We start from the raw sequence: 18,680 nt of genomic DNA on the forward strand, positions 1-18,680 counted from the left end.
AACATGATGTCCATGCAGAGCACCATTTACTTGGAGTTTCCAGTGCTGCAAAAGAGGACTACATGGGATGGGAAGTGTATGTTATGTAGAGGGGAGACCCCATCTTCAGCTTTGCAGGTACAGGTGATGAAAAAGTGCTGTAAAATGTAGTGCAAAGCCTTCAGGCCAATCAGTGATCCCACATAAGCAATCGCCCTGAGCCAGTAAAAGTTTATGGAGGGCAAAATGACTGACCAGTTACCAGCCTGCACAGCCAATTAGATTTTATGGTGTGAGCCCGTTTCAGAAGATGTCAGGCGTGAGGTAGTCTCGCCACCAGACAATCAGAGATCTCCGCCTTCTGATAGTCTGGGGACACTCCTTTCTAAAGTGTGTTTAACACACCGGCGAAAATGGCCGGCAACAAAGCAACGCCTCTTGCATTTTTGAAAAGGACACGCCTTCTCGGAAATGTGCGCTCCCCCTTTTCTCGTCCGCAAGGAAACAAACACAGAGAGCTTGAAAATGGATGCCGAGAGATTTAACTCCGTTTTATCAAACGTGTGCTCATCCGTGAAGAAAATATTTTTTCCAGCGGATGTCTTAGTTACAACATTATTGAGCTAACTGGAGTAGTTTCATGTCGTATCCGACAACGGGACACTTTTAACAGATGACGTCCAGCTTTGCTGCTGCTGTTAGCTGTCCCTGTCAACTGTAGCCACTGATGCTTTCTAGACATCGTGATTTCCCAAAACTGAATAAATACCACACATAGCAACACAAAACTGCTTTGCTAGCTCAATCATGTTGTAACTAAGATATCCGCTGGAAAAGATATTTTTTTCACGGACCGTTTAATGAGTTATTACCTATTACAGACATGGCTAACAGCTAACGGTTAGCCCAGCTAAACGTGCACACAGAAATAGTAATGTTTGTTCAGTCATTGTGTTTATAGACTTTACAAACATCGGATTAGTCCAAACGGTGATACAGTGATGTGAAAAATGTGATAGGCTATATATATATAGCTAAAAGCTCTGCTGGTTTTCTACCTGGAAGTATTGGTAAACAACAAGGCGATTCCCTCTATAGTCCGGCCAGACGGATGAGTCATGGCCTTGTTAAAGATTATGTTTGTTTCTTTTAGTTGGCGAGAATGTGTCGCTGCAAACGCGTCAAACATCCACTAACTTTGACGGCGTTTTCTGCGAGCACGGCTGAGCCATTTTGTACCGCTACACGTGTTTCTAGTGGGACTATGTTTACAAGCACAAGAGTTCAGCGAGCCACCGAAGGACCGCCCTGCAGATTTACTATTGGTTCTGCAACGTAGGGAGTTTTTTAAACTCTGAAATTGTATCCGCCCGTCTAAACACAAAATCAGGGAGAAAGTCATCAGTCTTTAGTTAAGCAAAGTGTCTAAAGACTGACTTGTGAGTCTAGGTGTGAAGAGTGAGATTGGTTAGGGTAACAATGTCAGAATGAGCCATCCAGAGGCAATGTAAAGCAGAGTAAAGTAGGGCAGGTCATGCCTTCAGCGTCCTAAGAAAAACAAATTCTCTTATCAGTAGCCTACTCAGGGAGAAAAAGTGTATGATAAAGAAACTTGAGCAACACGTGTGCGTTGCGGAACCCCTTGCTTTGCTTTTCAGCCCCCATATCAATAGGTTAGAACAGCCACACAGCCCACGTGAGTGTGAGCAGCATGGCTCAGCTGCAGCTCATCCAGGATTCAGGACATCAATGGAGTTATTTTATCAGTAATGCAGTGTGCTTCAATGTGCAGCATACCACGCTGGTGACGTATGTCAGTTGACGTATGTGACATAGGTCATGTGATGTTCCTTTACATTAGTAACAAACATACTTATTTTAAGCCAAATCATTGTGGGTTTTTTCCAAATCTAACCATGTGCCTTTTTTGCCTTAATGTGAGGAAGTAATAATAATAATAATAAACTTAATTTATAAAGCACTTTTCCAGACAAAGTTACAAAGAGCTTTACATGGTTGATCCCGGATTCACAACAATGCGGGATTCAAGCAAATAAAACAGGGCAATTTCAAGAAAAAATGAAGAACTGAAGAAATGAAATGAAGAAGAAATGTAGCAGATGAGCAGATGAGCCAAGTTGGCAACTAATTGCGCTGTAGACTGCACTGAGGTACAGCGAATCGAACAATAAGAGTGATACAAAATAAAAGAATACAATAACTGATGACAACACAAGATAATAACAATAAAAATAATCCTTTTTTAACAGATACATTTTAAGAAGCGTTTTGAAAGATGCCACTGATTCAGTAAGCCTCAGATCCAGAGCTGAGGGGCCTCGACTGAAAAAGCCCGGACACTTTTAGTTTTGAGCCAGGACTGAGGAACAACTAACAGAGCCCCGCCTGAGGATCTGAGGCTGCAACCCATAAGGGAGCAGCATCTCAGCAACGTAGCTATGGACTAAGTCATGAAGTGCTTTAAAAGTGATCAGTAAAATCTTAAAATCGATTCTCAAACTGACTGGTAACCAGTGAAAAGAGGCTAGAACAGGGCTGATGTGGTCATGTGTTCTAGTGTTTGATAAAAGCCGCTGCAGCAGCTGCTCTTGGAGATGTCTTCATGGCTCAACGCTGAATACAATGAGGTGCAGTAATCTAACTGTAGCCCCTTTTACACTGCCAGATTTTCCGCGAATGTTGGGCTGTTTTGCCGCGTTTACACACAGAGCCGGATTGGTAAGTTGATCCGAGGTGCCCAATTTTCCGCCTCGTAGGGTAGTCATATTGGCGGAAACTTTTCAGTTTAAAAAGACTGAGGCGGCTTTCCGCAACGGGAGGGGCTGTTGATGACTTGTGGGAGGAGCTGTTGATGACGCCACACAACCCACTTGCGGTGGATAAACAGGAAACAGCTGATAGCAGGAATTAGTGAGCAGCTAGTAGCAAGAGGGAAACACAAACGTGACAGAGACTGTAAAGATGAGCAACTGGGGAGACAAGGCATTGCGCACCCTCCTTGTCCTCGCAAACCTAGAGGCCTTTAACTGTCAGATGACGGGGACGGAGAAGAACGGGCCGACTTAGGAGAGAATCGCCAAAGGACTGACTAGCCGCGGCTTCCCTCCCACGTCACTGTTTACGTCACATGCTGAGCTACACGTTTTGTTACTTGCTCACGCCCCCCATTGCCCTGAAAAAAGCACATTCTGTATAAACAAAAGTAGGCAGGCGGCATTTTGCTGCACTCCCTGATTTTGCTTTTATACTGCCAATGCTGAAAAAAAGACTGATTGGGCTTTCCTGCAGATTTGCACAATTCCTATCTAAAAAGGGCTTGTGAGGAAATTAAAGCATGGATGACCGTCTCAAGATCGCGCCAACAGAGAAAGGACCTGATTTTGGAGATGCTTTTTAATTGATAGAAAGAGGACTTGGAATTTGTTTTTCAAAGGCGAGGTCACTGTCAAATATCACACCAAAGTTTTTGGCTGCAGGTTTGACATCTGTAAATAGGAGGCCAAGATTTTGACCAAGATTGTTAAGATGTATTGAACAGTTGACCTGCTGCAGGACTGTAAATTGCGTGGTCACACACTGTAATCCCTGAGCAATCAGTGGCCATACATAATTGAAAAGGTTATTGATTTGCCATAAAAAAAAACATTGCAGCATTCTCTTTCTTTTCTATTTGTTCTTTGTCTCTATTCTCCTCTCAACCTCTGTCTGGACAAACACTCCCTGCTCTCCTCTGCCTCCTATTATTCATCTAATCATCTGTTTGTTTGTTTGTTTGTTTGTTTGGCCATCTGTTCTTTCATCGGTCTCTCACACTCCGCTCTCTGTATACCTCACTCTTAACACACTGACATACATTTCTGAATTGGTGACCTACATTCACAAGTCTTGGCTTCCATCACTCACTATAGCAACCCCCGTCTCTCCTCTCCTTCTGTATCTCTCTTGGTCTCCATCTCTCATCTTGTTTTCCTCGCACACACTGTTGCTGATGTTCAGTCCTCCTTTCAACTGAAGCTGCATCATAATTTGAGTGTTTGCTGTGTTGTTTGCTTTCCTGCCTTTCTTCATTTCTCTATGTGAGTGTGTTTATGAATGTATACCATCATATGCTTTTGTTCAATTCATATGTTCCCATTCCAGTATGCACCCATGTCAGTTGTGACAGGTTTAACCTGCACACTGCATGATGCAAAGATTTTCTAGAGGCGGCAGAAGAACTCAAGTTACAATACAAGTTGCATCTGACCAACAGGCTCTCCCTATATTTTCATGCCAACTGTGGGGACGTATAAATGAACCACAAAACACTTTACAAAGAGCATGTTGACAAATAACAATTAAGCGAGAGACCCGACATAACATCCTCCTGTCAATCAATGCTTCTTCATCATTATAAAACATAAAGCCCTGTTTCCACCAAACACTTCCGGTCTTGTACTTTTGGAACCAAAAGTAACCCTTCAGACATGGTATCCAGACCCTGACATTTTCACCACAAACAGTACTCTTAAATGTGGGCGGGTTTATTGTCACCCACTGCTTCATCCAGCACTCATTGTATTTCCTCCTTTATCAGTCTGCACCTCGTTTATTGTCCACAGAAAATGACTGCACACCGCCATTTTCAGAACAAAATAAAACAGGCTGCAGTGAGAGTCTCTCTCCATGGGATATTTAGAAATAGCAGGTTTGTGCAACGCTCCACAATGCTTTTTTTTCTATGAGTGAGGATTGGGATATATGTTGTTCCAGTCAAAGTTAACATACATAAACACTTGGAGATCCACTCATCACTAAAAGTGTATGTCATATAAAAATTAATGGAATGATCAAAGTGAAATTTAAGTTTTGTTGACTGGTTTACGTCGTCAACTCATACATTGAGTATTACAAGTTAACATTCCACCTTAAATGTCGCTGGCAGTCTGCCCAGTAAGGGCTGTAATATACTTGCTGCAAACAACGCAAACGCGACTGCATCATGGCTGCCATGTGTGATCTGCGTTCGTTTGATGCGTCGGCCGCACATCTCAACGCGAGGTACCGTGACACATGCGCGAGATGCAATATTGACATGACCGCTAGAGGTGCTCGTAAGAATGAACTCGCTGACCGTGAGATCAGACTAGACAGAATCGCTGTCGGAGCAATGGCGGAAATTTTTTGCGTATGTTCGATCAAGCAGCAAGTCTATTACGGCCCTAAATCAGCTGCTGCAAGAGGCAGCAAAACATCCTTTCATTTTACTGTTACAGTTCACTAATAAATCTCTCCACAATATGAACAGAGGTCACATGAGCCTCAAAACCAGCCTCAGCTCAGCCCTGAGCAAAGTGACTGTCTTCTATTGATCAATCAACACACTGCAGTGTTCACAGCTCCACCTTTTAGTACCAGATCTGTGTGCTAGGTACCCCAACAGAGGGGGGACCAAAAAACAGGTACATGAAGCCAGTAAAGTATTCTCATCTGAAAACAGCTTAAAAAGTGCAAAATTTTCTGTCCACTGCTACCTTTCCATACCTGCCTAACTTTTCAAAGTCAATGGTTTTTTTTTGGTTGTTTTTTTTTTTTGTAGAAGGTCTGACTTGCAACAGTGACAGTAACATCATGGGTCATGTGTCGGCCCAAATTTGGACTGTGTGGCTCCAAACTGACGACGGAGGAAGTGAGAGGTAAGCCAAAATGTCCTTTCAGAGTCCTGTGGGTGACACAGATCCATGCTTTTCTTTTTTCTGTCTGTGGTTGGAGCTCTCCTTTCACAGAGGTGGATCTGAGTTTGTCTTCTCCACCTCAGCAGCTGGCATACAGCAGAGATACTGGTTCGGAAATAGCACGGATCATCACAGCGTGGTGGCTTCACACTGTCACCTCACACCACGTGAATGTGCAGGAGAGCAAATTAATCACATGTTGATAAAGATGGAGATTCCCTAACAATGTAAATCAACATTTTCTGTTTGTTTGTAACGGCACCGCAGCAGGGTAAAAGTTTCCAGAGCAAAATTTTTTCTGTTACACCAAGAAACAAATTTGTTTAAGTGTAAAATCATTAACAAACTTCCTCAGACACTTTTAAGAGTGAGTAATCTATTTTCTGTTTTTTACACAAGGTCCCCACACAATAAACATGTATAATGGAGGCTCTAGATCGTCCTTTGCACAAATAAATGTCTCCTTACTGTCTCTTCAGTGCAAGCTGGGGAATATTCCAGCCTCTCTTCACCTCTATGAAAAGTATAATTTCACTGAAAATGAACTTTAGAGAAGTCGCTATAATTTCCTGCTGATGTTCATATTTTATAAATAACAGCATCAGTGTGATATTAACTCTCAGGGCTGGCAGTCACCTATGGACATGATCGTGCCTAATCAACAAAGAAAATGGGCTTTCATCGTCACGTGCGCCACACATGCACTGAACGTGACGAGAATCGAGGGAAAAAATACTGTACATCTTCTCGTCCCAGCACCTCCACCTCCAACTGTATGTTCCTCCTGACTGCAGCTTCTTGTAAACAACAGTTTATTATGATGGTAGAAAAAGTCCTCTGCTGTCTCTCCTCACTCCTCTCTGTATCTGTATGCTTTGTTCAGTGAATTTTTTAAATCTCCTGCAATCTGTTGCTCTCTTTCCCATAAATCTCTTCATCTCTGCACCTCTTTTTTTCCTTCTCTCATCCCTTTCTCTTTGGTTTGTGTTTTCCTCTTCCTTCCCATCTCTATATCTTGTTTTCTGTCTTTGTTTGCTTCCCTTTATCACCACCTCTCTCCAGGGGCACTGAATGGCTGCTGACTGATGCCTCTCTGTGCAGCAGGTGATCAATCAGCCCTCAGCACCAGGGTGCCACAGCAGGCGGCCACGACACGTGCTTGTGGGCCCCCCCCGACCGCACCCCCCACCCCCACCCCAATCCATGAGCATGCACTCACAGACGCACAGACCCTGTCTCTGCTGAACTATCAGTGTGTCCTTTTACACTGTGCTCTTTGCTGCCTTGTGTTCAGTGAGCACTCACCCTATTCATGCAGGACTTTTTGATTCTGCATTTCAACTAATCCCTTTCAGAATATTCAACTCTGAAAAATTACTGCAAATTACTGATGGTTTAACAAACCCTTTGTGCCAGTGTAATGTATTCTGACTTTGACTCTATAACCAAAGCCACAGAAGAAGAGCTGCTGAGGGGGAAAATACAGTAATGATTCAGAAACACCAGCCAAGTTTTATTCACATCTAAAATTTACAAGTGCACATTTTTATTTTAATTAAACCCTATTTCTGTGCGTTACATAAATTCTGAGGGTTGGCTTTGTGCGTCTTATCTTTTATCTTAACTTTTCTAAAACCCTATTATACTGAAATGGTGTGTTGGGAAGTCGCAGTGGTTAGAATTGTCGTCTCACAGCAAGAGGGTTTCTGGTTCGAACTGTGGGGTGGGGGGAGCCCTTCTGTGCAGAGTTTGCATGTTCTCTTCATGTCAGCCTGGGTTTTCTCCAGGTGCTCCGGCTTCCTCCCACAGTCCAAAGACATGCAGGTTAATTGGTGACTCTAAATTGGCTGTAAGTGTGAATGTGAGCGTGAATGGTTGTCTGTCTCTATGTGTCAGCCCTGTGACAGTCTAGCGACCTGTTCAGGGTGTACCCCGCTTCTCACCCAGCGTATGCTGGGATAGCTCCAGCTCCCCCACAACCCCTAACAGGATAAGCGGTTACGGAAAATGAATGAATAAAATTATTTAATTTACATTAAATTACCCTGGGGGCACCACCTTTCAGAAAAACATAATAGCCAGTTAGTACCTGTGCATTTGTGCCACGAGCTCTCCATCAGAGCGCATATTCAGCACCACGGCCAAAGTTGTCAATCCACTACGTGCCCTGCTCCAGCTGGAAAAAGTAAACATGCTGTTTTTTCTGGCAACAAACCTTGAACAGTTTTGAAGCATAGGATGCTGCTATAGTTATCATTATACTTTGTTTGTATGTCATTTTCAATGAGGAGTAGCCTGTTCCGATGGACAAAACAGTTCGGACTTTGAGAGGATGAACTTTTCAAACTAAAGGTAGGCTCTAAAACTAAACCAGCGAACAGTATTTCCCGTTGATAGGATTATATATGCCCATTTTCGGTTATGCCTTGTTATTTATTGTACTGTTTTTCTTATTTGATAAGCCCGAGTACTGAATGCTGTAGAGCTGTGCTTTTAATTTATTTGATTTATGTTGATAGGTTCTAAAAATAAACCATCGGACAGTACCCGTTGCAATCTGAGGATACGCTGTATAGCACACATTATCGTTACTGCCGTTGTTATTTATCGTTACTTTTCTGGAAGTGGACTGTAGCCCACAGACAATTTGTTATTTCATTCTGTTTGACTGACTGCTGTATTTGCGTATTTGTTAATAAAAGTTGTTAATGTTGTACATGTTTTGTTGTTATTTTTCAGTATTCTTAGGCCTATGTAATGTTTGCTATTCTGTTTCTGAATGAAATGGGCACAAGCCGACATTTTGGCGACTCCCTCTGAGTGACTTTTAATTAGTCACGGTAATACCGTATACCCCAGGAAAATGTGGGGAAGGTTTAACGGTATCAACATTTAGTTACCGCCCAACTCTAGTGTGCAGATTCAGATTCTGTGTGAAATATGTACTCATCATTCAGATCTTGTTCAGCATACCAGGACTGTTAAAGTGAAAGTAAAATGACTCATTATATGCAACTTCTTTATTTTCATTTTCAGTCATTCATTTATTCTTTCCACATTTTTGGTCTGCTAGTTGGTTTGTTGAAATTCAAGAGCAGTAAATATAATGTATTTGTAAAGTAATGAAACAGTTGCTTATGAAACGCTGTCCATGCATATAGCCTACTGCATCCTATATATGACAGATTAACTAATACAGTGGCCTCTGGCTATTTTTAAGGTTGTCATTTTCATGCCAAACATTTTATATCAATTCCAGAGTGAGCAAGTACTTTGTAGCTGGTATAAAAAAAGAAACTGTGGAAAGAGGTAGGATGAACTGCACTCTGTTTTGGTAGTTTTGCTGAAACATTCAACTTTGTTCATTTGCAGAATGAGGGAAATTGGGTGTTAGTGTATTTTAATATTCAGAATTTCTTTTTTAAATTATACAGTCCAGATGTAAAACTATTATCCAACACTTGAAGGCACTTGCCCCAGGATATTCAGATGGCTCTTAGTTTGAAACTGACATGTTATTTGTAGTAGGTCAATTATTCGATATTTATTTATTCAATGTAAAGAGCATGGAGAAATGTATAAAGATTTGGACCTCTAGCAAGACGGTCATGACGGCTCAATGGATTTGTTCTGTTTTGGTATACACAATATTCTTCCAAATTAGTGTTTGTGTATTTTAATATTCAGAATTTCGCTTTGACAAGCTCTCTCATTTTTGACCAAACACCTGCTTGCATCCCTGAATTTTACAGCTAAACAGTGCACCAAAATATGTTTCTGACAACATCTGAGGTGAAAATAGACAATACAGTAACACAACCTTGATTCATATTTGATCAACGCTGCCTAGTTTGGCAGTTTGACCGCAGTTTACAGAGTGACTGTAATGTTTGGCAGCTAAATGCATTACAGACTCCTCAGCTCTGATTGGTTGTTGCTGACCGCACCATGGTCGGATTCTGGCAAATGCCATCAGAGGCAGGAGGGGAGGAGGGAGAAGGTTTTTCTAAAGACTATCTGTGTCATGTACTTCTTTCAGAATGTAGTGACAGTTTCAGCAAATATGACACAAAGTTATTTCAATAAAAGTTACCAACTGCTAGCTTGAAGGACGTGTTGTTATTACGGCTCCAGATAAAATGTAAAGCCAGCTGCGTATGAGCAACACACAAATCCAGGCTCATGCCAAATCAATAACAATGTATGCAAATGGACACTGGATAATAAACAAGTTTACACTGTCTTTTATAAAAATGTTGTCAGAAAATTCAGTTCAGTTTACATTCACAGCTTATTCATAAAACTCACACTGTGTCACAAATCACAATTCAATTCAATTTTATTCATACAGTCCAATATCAAAAATCACAAATTGCCTCAGAAGGCTGTACAGCGTACGACATCTCACCAGACGTGCAATAGATGTCGTACAGTACAAATAAACAGAGACAGAGAGCGACAGAGCCAGAGGGATGAGCAGGGCAGACAGATCAGATGCTTCCATCAGGGCGGAGGTTTTGCCTCCCTAAATGCAGCACCAAGCGTTACAGATCATCCTTTGTTCCATTCGCTTTTCTGAACTGTCAGTGACCACTAATTGTGCACAAATTCCCCCCTGGGGACATTAAAGTTTTTCCTTACCATACCTTACCGTATCTTACCTTATCCTCAGAGGGGTTTACCATCTATCTGTGGTCCTCAGGGGTCCAGACTGTATCACTTCAGCCAGGGGTGGATCTTAAGTTTCCTGAGGGTGGATCGGCTCTCTGGTCTCTTGGTCAGACAGCGTTGTAGAAAACTGTTGCAGTCTGGGGAAACAAACAGGAAACATGTTTTAATACAAACACTGTACTCTATGTGTGTTTATGTGTGTCATTATTTGGACTGCCTGTGTGCGTTTACAACTTACTGATGGAAAGATCCTCACGGATATTAGGCTCCTCAGTCATGATCTCAGAGCTGTTGCTGAAGGGCATGTAATCATGCAGCATCTCAAACAGCACTACACCAAGCTGCCACACAGTGGTTGGTTCAGCCATGTACCACTGACGCTGGAACCACTCAGGGGGTTTGTAGGGGTAGGTTCCTACAACACACATAGCCACACAGAGACAAAGTTGAATGGTGAGGGACAGAGGTAAGGACAGAGACAGCAAAGACACTGGGTTGTTTCAGAGAACAGGACCATGAGAAAGGCAGCCTACCTGTTTCTAGAGTGTACCTGCTCCCTGACAGAAATGTGCCACAGCCAAAGTCAATGAGGCGGACACGTGGGACATCAGAGCCAGTTTCAATAAGAATGTTCTCCGGCTTGATGTCCCTGTGGAACACACCTCTGGAGTGGACTTCAATGAGGGCATTCACCAGCTGTTTTGTTATAGCCTGCAGGAGAGAGAAAGAGACATGTAGACTGTGTGACATGCTGGACACAGACAGAAACACACAAACACACACATCTTCAGCTACTTACTTTAGCCTCGTGTTCCTGCAGGGCCGACTCTCTAGAGTTCATATAATTTATCAGGTCCAAGCAGGGGACTGGTCTCTCCAGGACCAGAATCAGCTCATGGTCCAGATTGTACCAGTCCAGCAGGGTCACCACTGCAGCTACTGGTTTCAGTTTCAGCAGCAGTGCCACCTCCAGAGGGACCTTGCAAGTTTTCCCACCCAGCAGCTTTAGACATAGAGGGAGGAGAAAAGAAACAATGAATCCTTCATGAACACATAAACACTATGCTGTGAGAATATATGAAGTACAAGAGGAACATGTGCATATGTTCCCTTTGTACTGGGACAAAGAACAAACCATCATTACCACTGATGTGCACTGAATGCCAGGCTGGGGAATGTGTTTTATGGCCACCTACGAGACAGTCACACAGACATTTGGTTAGTTCATACCACATACAAAGTGGACACACGAATCATAGATACTGTGTGTGTGTGTGTGTGTGTCTTACAGGCAGATTGTTGTATTTGCGGCGGCCAGCAAAGACTGTCCCGAAGCCTCCTCTACCCAGCTGTTCCTCCTCCTCATATCTGGCCTCAAAGGCAGCTGCAGAAACAAAACACAAACTTTGATTATACTTGTTCAGAACTTCACACTCATAAACTAACCCCTGATACTAACATGTGATCAAAAATTAAATCTTCTTTCCTATATTAATTCAAAACCAGCAAAGGCTGAACCTTCTAGCCAGCAGACGATTAATGAGCCTGATTCTGTTCAAGAGTAACAAAGTAAGTAAGTGAGTAAACTCAACAGAATTTACTGGTGAAACGCAGATTTTATCAGTGTTTTGAGTAGGGATGTCAACGGTTAACCAAGAAAAGTATTTTCAAATTGTTACACGTCGGTCTATCGGTTAATTTTTGCAAATTTTCAGTTAACTGTGCTGCGCACCCCCCAGGTCTGATAGGAACTACCTTGTGGCGCTGCTTATTTAGCGATTACTGCTGGTAACGCCGTCTTGACCCAACAGTGTTGCTGTGGAAACATTGTGTCCACCCTCGGGTCTCCCCCCAGGTAAGCCCCCTATAGCAGCGTTACATTGGTGAATGTGAATGAGCTGCGCCGCTAGCTAGCTGCAGCCCAACCCAGGTGGTGTGCAGTGCAGAACAGACAAGGCTAACATCAGCTAAACATCTATCTCATCTAACCTCTGCTGCAAGGCGGGCCAGTGTTTACTGATGAGGAGGTGCCAGGTTTGTTACTGGTGGAGGCCTCAGAGGTGGTCTGGTGTTTGGGGTCTTCAGAGGGACTGGGGGTCCTGGGTCTTTCTTCACTCTCATCATCGGTGGACTTCCTCTTGATGCTGGTCCTTTTACACCCGGTAACCAAGGAACTCGATGAAGGCCCACTGAAGGTCTGGTTGCCACTGTTGGAGGGACTTTGGCTTGTCCTGCTCCCCTTGCTGGCTCTTTCAAGACTCTCCTCAGACTTTTTCTTGGAGGTGGTCTTGCTTCCCTCTGATCTGCAGTCTTTCACTGTGTGGTTGATGGGGTCAATGTTGCGCCCTGCAAGAACAAGAAAAGATCATCTTGTTGGCTGCATGTGCTGGATGTAATCTACTATATTATCCACTGTCTGAGTGATCCAAGAAAGAACCAGTTACATTTAATTATGTTACAAATTACATGTAATTGTGATCAATTACAGTTCCTGAGAAAAAATAGGTGATTAAATTACAGATATTAATCAAAATGTCAGTGATTACAAAGCGGTTACATCTGAATATATGCCTTACAGTAAAAAAGTTTATATGTAGAGTATAACATTCATTCTGTTGCTTTGCATCTTTCCACCGTGCAGGAATGCCTTCTTTTGGCAGAGACTATTTCTGCTCATTTTGCAGCTTTATTGCCCAATTTAAAAAAACATGTTAGAAAATGAATCAAAAAATGATCACATGTAATAAGTTACATTATTTTAATGAAGCAATTAAAATAATTACAGCATTCATTACATTTTTAACAGGGTAACTAGTAATCTGTAATCAATTTCATTTCAAAAGTAACTTTTCCAACAGCTACTCACCAGGTTGTTTACTGGAGCGCCGACACTGACCAGAGTTTGTGGTATGAAACGATTTTGAAGACATGATTCTCAAACAGTAATGGTTCATTGTTGAAATCACAAGTCTAAATGTGTTTCGAGGTGTCTTGGCCTCTATTTGAAGGATTTTAAGAGGTTCTCGAATGTTGTGACTCTTTGTGACACATTGTGTTCTAGAATGCAGAATGACAGGGGTTTCCCAGTGGGCGGACATGTCTTTGAGGCCAATATAATTCTTTTTGTGTTTGCTTGTTTGTTTTTTGTTTGACCAGCCAATAATACAGGTAGTTTGACCCACTGATATATTTTATTAATAGACACTGGGCTGGCCCAATCACATTTCAAACCCCTCCCCCTATGTGCTCAGTGCCTTCATTAAACAACATCTGCTACAAAAAGTGTGCCAAAATGGATCATACAAAACACAAAGGAGGCTCAGAGGAATTGCAGGTCAGAAAAATACTTTTAACCTGGACTTTTCACATCCTTTCAGCAACTTGCTGGCTGCTCAAAGTACCTCAGTCTGGCGTCTCCCTCTCCTCTCTCGCCATGAGCAGACAGGCAGGAGGGAGTTAATATGGTTACGAGAATCGGCAGGTCATTTCATCATGAGCCTGTCATAATGTAAGTCTGTGTGAAGTTGGTCCAAAAACGTGATAGTCTTTGTATCGTGGATGTTGTCATGTCTGTTAAAATAAATGCAGGTCTGTGTGTGTGTGTGTGTGTGTGTGGGGGTGTGTATGAGAGAGTGTGTGTGTGTGTGTGTGCATGTGTGTCTGGGCCTGAGTGACATAATATTTTTTATCATTTTTTTTTAGATATTTTTTAGGGCATTTTTTGCCTTTAATTGACAGGACAGTAAAGCATGAGGGGAGGAGAGAGAGAGGGAGAGACATGCGGCAAAGGGCCACATGCTGGACTCGAACCCGAGCCGCTGCGGCAACAGCCTTGTACATGGGGCGCCTGCTCTACCACTAAGCCACCGACGCCCTATGAGTGACATAATATTTCATAATATTTCAACATTATTTTTTTTCCTTTAGAGTTTACTAAAAATTTCAAGGGGTCGTCCTGTTTGCATCACTGAATACGACACAGTCTCTGGCTTTTGTTTGGTATCTAGTGTTGGCAAAACATGTTGTTGCACATTTCCGATCTGTGGTTCGCGTTGTTAGCTTGTTTACTATATTACATGAATCCCTGCTGTCACACTGAATGTCCTGCTGAGCCCTATTCAAACTTTTAAAATTTATATGGAAATAAAACAATTCATCTGATTTATTTTTTTTAATTCATTTTCCGTGACTGCTAATCCTGTTAGGGGTCACGAATGTGCTGGAGCCCAATGTCAGGTGGGATAGGCTCCAGTGAATCTGGTCCGACTGACATGAGTCAGGTGCAGCACTAGATATTAGTCAGACATGCACTCAGGACCCTGCAGTGTCTTCTTAGTTTCACTTTCACCTGAAGTTAGCTATAGGACGGTAACTTCACCTCTCAGGCCTCTCGTTTACTGCTGGGGGCTGACACAGACCCTCAGCTGTACTATGAATAGAACCACATGTCCGTGTGATCGCAGCTGTCTGTGGACATTCAGTGTGGACAGTATGTCCAAGACTTTAGACAGTTCAACACAACAACTGATAATGTGCTGAAATAAACAATGGTGAAGCAGAAGTACCATTTCAGTATTTAAGTTCTGTAAATCTTAAGACAAATTAGGTTTGTCCTCCATATTGGATGGCTTGCAGTGTCCTCTTTGTCCCAGTATCGTGTGATTGCATCCAAGTACTATGAAACTTATTTCACAGGAGCCAAGACAGATTCCCGCACATGGTGCATATGAAGCTGATGGTCATAACTGAGTGAAGGATAGTGGACAGAAAACTTTGTCAGCTGGCTCAGTAATGAGTTCAGCCTGTTTGCACAAGTGTATTTTTAGCCTGACACCCAGACAGCAGAAACTCTGAATATTGTCTCACTGCTATGAGAACAGATCACCTCAGGAGACAAGAGAGGGTGATAAAGTGGTGCAAAATTCAACAGCACACCAACAAACCTGAGACTGACAGCCAGGTGTTCTTTATGTTCTTTATTTTCTCCTGTTCACCTCAGAGATGGAGGGTAAAGAAAAGCTGTACTGAAGGCTCCTACTCTGACCCAGTTTATTAGACATTACAGCATGACTTTATATTCTTAAGTGAAACAAGAGCTATTCCATTTTATTTCATCATTTCACACACTTCAAAAAAATTTAACCAGGAAGGGCTGGTTCTGGATCTGTACTGTCCGAACCTACAAATTGCAGAAGATCTGTTTCAAGTGTCTGTTGGCCTGTGTCTGTCCCTGCAACTAATCACATCCATAGACCTGAGACTGAAAGGCTTTTATTCTCATATTCACATTTTTCCAGATTTTGATTTCGTCTGTCAGTCCAAAACCTCTCCTGCACAGGAGTGCTACCACCTGAGTATGTGGTGGGTTAGATAGAGCTAAGCAAAAGTGAAGCCCAGAAGAGTCCAGCATACAGTACAGCTGGTTGCATTCTATCCATCCATTTTCATCTGCTTATCCAGGGTCGGGTTGCAGGGGGAACAGGCCGAGCAAAGCACCCCAAACATCCCTCTTCATGGCAATGCTTTCCAGCTCCTGGGGGACCCCAAGGTGTACCCAGGCCAGACGAGATATGTAATCCTTCCAGCGTGTTCTGGGTCTGCCCTGGGGCCTCCTACCAGTGGGACGTGCCCGGAACACCTCCAGCGGGAGGCGCCCAGGAGGCATCCTGATCAGATGCCCAAACCACCTCAACTGACCCCTTTTGACGCAAAGGAGCAGCGGCTATAGTCCGAGCTCCCTCTGGATGTCCGAGCTCCTTACCCTATCTCTAAGGCTGAAAATGGAAACTCATTTCCACCGCTTGTATCCGCAATCTCATTCTTTCGGTCACTACCCAGAGTTCATGACCATAGGTGAGGGTTGGGACGTAGATGGACCAGTAAATTGAAAGCTTTGCTTTCCGGCTCAGCTCCCTCTTCACCACGACGGACCGGTGCAGCGCCCACATCACTGCAGAAGCCGCACTGACCCGCTGATCCATCTCACGCTCCATTCTACCCTCACTCGTGAACAAGACCCCAAGATACTTGAACTCCCTTGCTTGAGGCAGTAACTCTCCCCCAACCCGCACTCAGGTAATTACTATTTTCTTACAGTTGAGCATCACTGCACTGTCACACAGTCTTTAGGAGGTCAAGCAGAGAGTCCTAACCGAGGCCCTCCTCATATGACATCTGTAATGGCAGGATTGAACCTTGTCAGGGTAACAAAAATACAAGCCGCAAAGAACAGCCAATCAGAACGACTGCAGAGCTGCTCCCAAAAGAGCCAATGAGGAATAAAGTAGAGAAGTGTTAACAAAATAATCACAGAAAACACCAAACTAAATGCACTGTTGGTGGGTTCTCCATGATTGGCTTAACTGTTATGCAATTTTCAGTGTGCTGTGTCGCAGGAGTGAGTGGGCTAGTCTATGAAGGATTAAGCCTGTGTGAAATGAAACTTAGAAAACAGCACTCCATGCGAGATTTTAGTACAGTGGCCAGCTGGCTGCACAGGAACAGTTGCCAAGGTTTTATAAACAAGGCTTCATTGTATATGAAAGTGAAGGAGATAAAAAAGAAATGGTTCACATTCACATAAAAGCACCACAATGTGTTAATAAATAATAGGCCTACATATTTAAAATAAAACTGAAGCTTAATCATAGTGGTGGTGGCTGTGGGGAAACCACAGGAACTCTGCTGATGAATTTGTTTTGTGATTTAAAAAAAAGGACTGAAACACTTCCTTCTGGTGCCTTTGCCTAAATGAAACTAGTTTTTCACACCTGTGTGTGAAACCCTGCCCAACAAAAGCAAAGCTCCTGTTGTTTTCGACCTCTGATTGCTTCTTCACCTCTCTGCAGCACAGAGCAGCAGAAGAAATCTCTATTCTTCACTTACTGGATGACTCTCTGAAAACAGGCTTTTCTTTTGCGGTAGAGGATGCGAGAGCCTGCCGGAGATCGCTGCTTAGCTAATTAAGGACCGCTAACTGAGAGAATAGGTAGTTTAGTGCCAGCAGCGACGACACAAAGTTTGCCAGATACAGTGCCACCAGAAAGTATTCACACCCCTTCACTTTTTCCACATTTTGCTATGTTACAGACTTATTCTAAAACTGATTTGAGCATAGTTTTCTTTTAAAAAATCTACATAAAATATCTCATAATGACAAAGTAAAAACATATTTTCAGACATTTGTGTAAATTTATAAAAAAATGTAAACATTCAAACATAATAGGTACATAAGTATTCACACCCTTCACTATGACACTCAGACTTAAGCTCAGGTGCATCTGATTTCCACTGATCATCTTTGAGATGCTTCTACAACTTGAATGGAGTCTACCTGTGGTAAATTCAGATTGAACATGATTTGGAATGGCACACACCTGTCTATATAAGGTCTCACAGTTGGCAGTGCATATCAGAGCAGAAACCAAGCAATGAAGTCCAAGGAATTGTCTGCAGACCTCCGAGACCGGATTGTGTCAAGGCACAAATCTGGGGAAGGATACAAAAGAATTTCAGCAGCATTGAAGGTCCCGAAAAGCACTGTGGTCTCGATTATTCGGAAATGGAAGAAGTTTGGAACCACCAGGACCCTTCCTAGATCTGGCCGTCTGACCAAGCTGAGTAATTGGGGAAGAAGGGCCTTGGTCAGAGAGGTGAACAAGAACCCTATGGTCACTAAGGCGGAGCTCCAGTGTTCCCTTGTGGAGATAGCAGAACCATCCAGAAGGTCAACCATTGCTAACGCACTCCACCAATCAGGCCTATATGGTAGAGTGGCCAGACAGAAGCCACTTCTCACTAAAAGGAACATGGCAGCCCACTTGGAGTTTGCCAAAAGGCACCTTAAAAAATTCTCAGACCTGGAGAAACAAAATTCTCTGGTCTGATGAAACCAAAATAGAACTTTTTGGCCTGAACTGCAAGCGTCATATTTGGAGAAGAAGAGGCACTGCTCATCACCTGGCTAACACCATCCCTACTGTGAAGCATGGTGTTGGCAGCATCATGCTGTGGGGATGTTTTTCTGCTGCAGGAACTGGGCGACTAGTCCGCATAGAGGGTAAGATGACAGCCGCCAAATTTTTTTTTTTTTTAAATTTTATATACTTTATTAATCCCCAAGGGGAAATTCAATTTTTCACTCTGTCAATTACACACAGGTCCGAACACACACATGCACAAACTGGATCTATACATGCACTAAGTGGAGAGATGTCAGAGTGGGCTGCCCATGACAGGCGCTCGGAGCGGTTGGGGGCTTCGATTCCTTGCTCAGGGGTACCTCGGCAGTGCCCA

The 18,680-nt window shown here is 43.0% G+C and overlaps 1 protein-coding gene across 1 annotated transcript; it reads left to right on the plus strand.

Annotated features, from left to right (window-relative positions):
• Positions 1 to 17,815: 17,815 nt before the first annotated feature.
• On the plus strand, positions 17,816 to 18,448 carry LOC144463727 (uncharacterized). Its single transcript, XM_078169119.1, is given in 1 exon segment — positions 17,816 to 18,448. A coding segment is annotated over 1 exon segment (633 nt).
• The last annotated feature ends 232 nt before the right edge of the window (positions 18,449 to 18,680 follow it).

Source organism: Epinephelus lanceolatus, chromosome 6 (assembly GCF_041903045.1).
Source record: "Epinephelus lanceolatus isolate andai-2023 chromosome 6, ASM4190304v1, whole genome shotgun sequence".
Lineage (NCBI taxonomy): Eukaryota > Metazoa > Chordata > Actinopteri > Perciformes > Serranidae > Epinephelus > Epinephelus lanceolatus.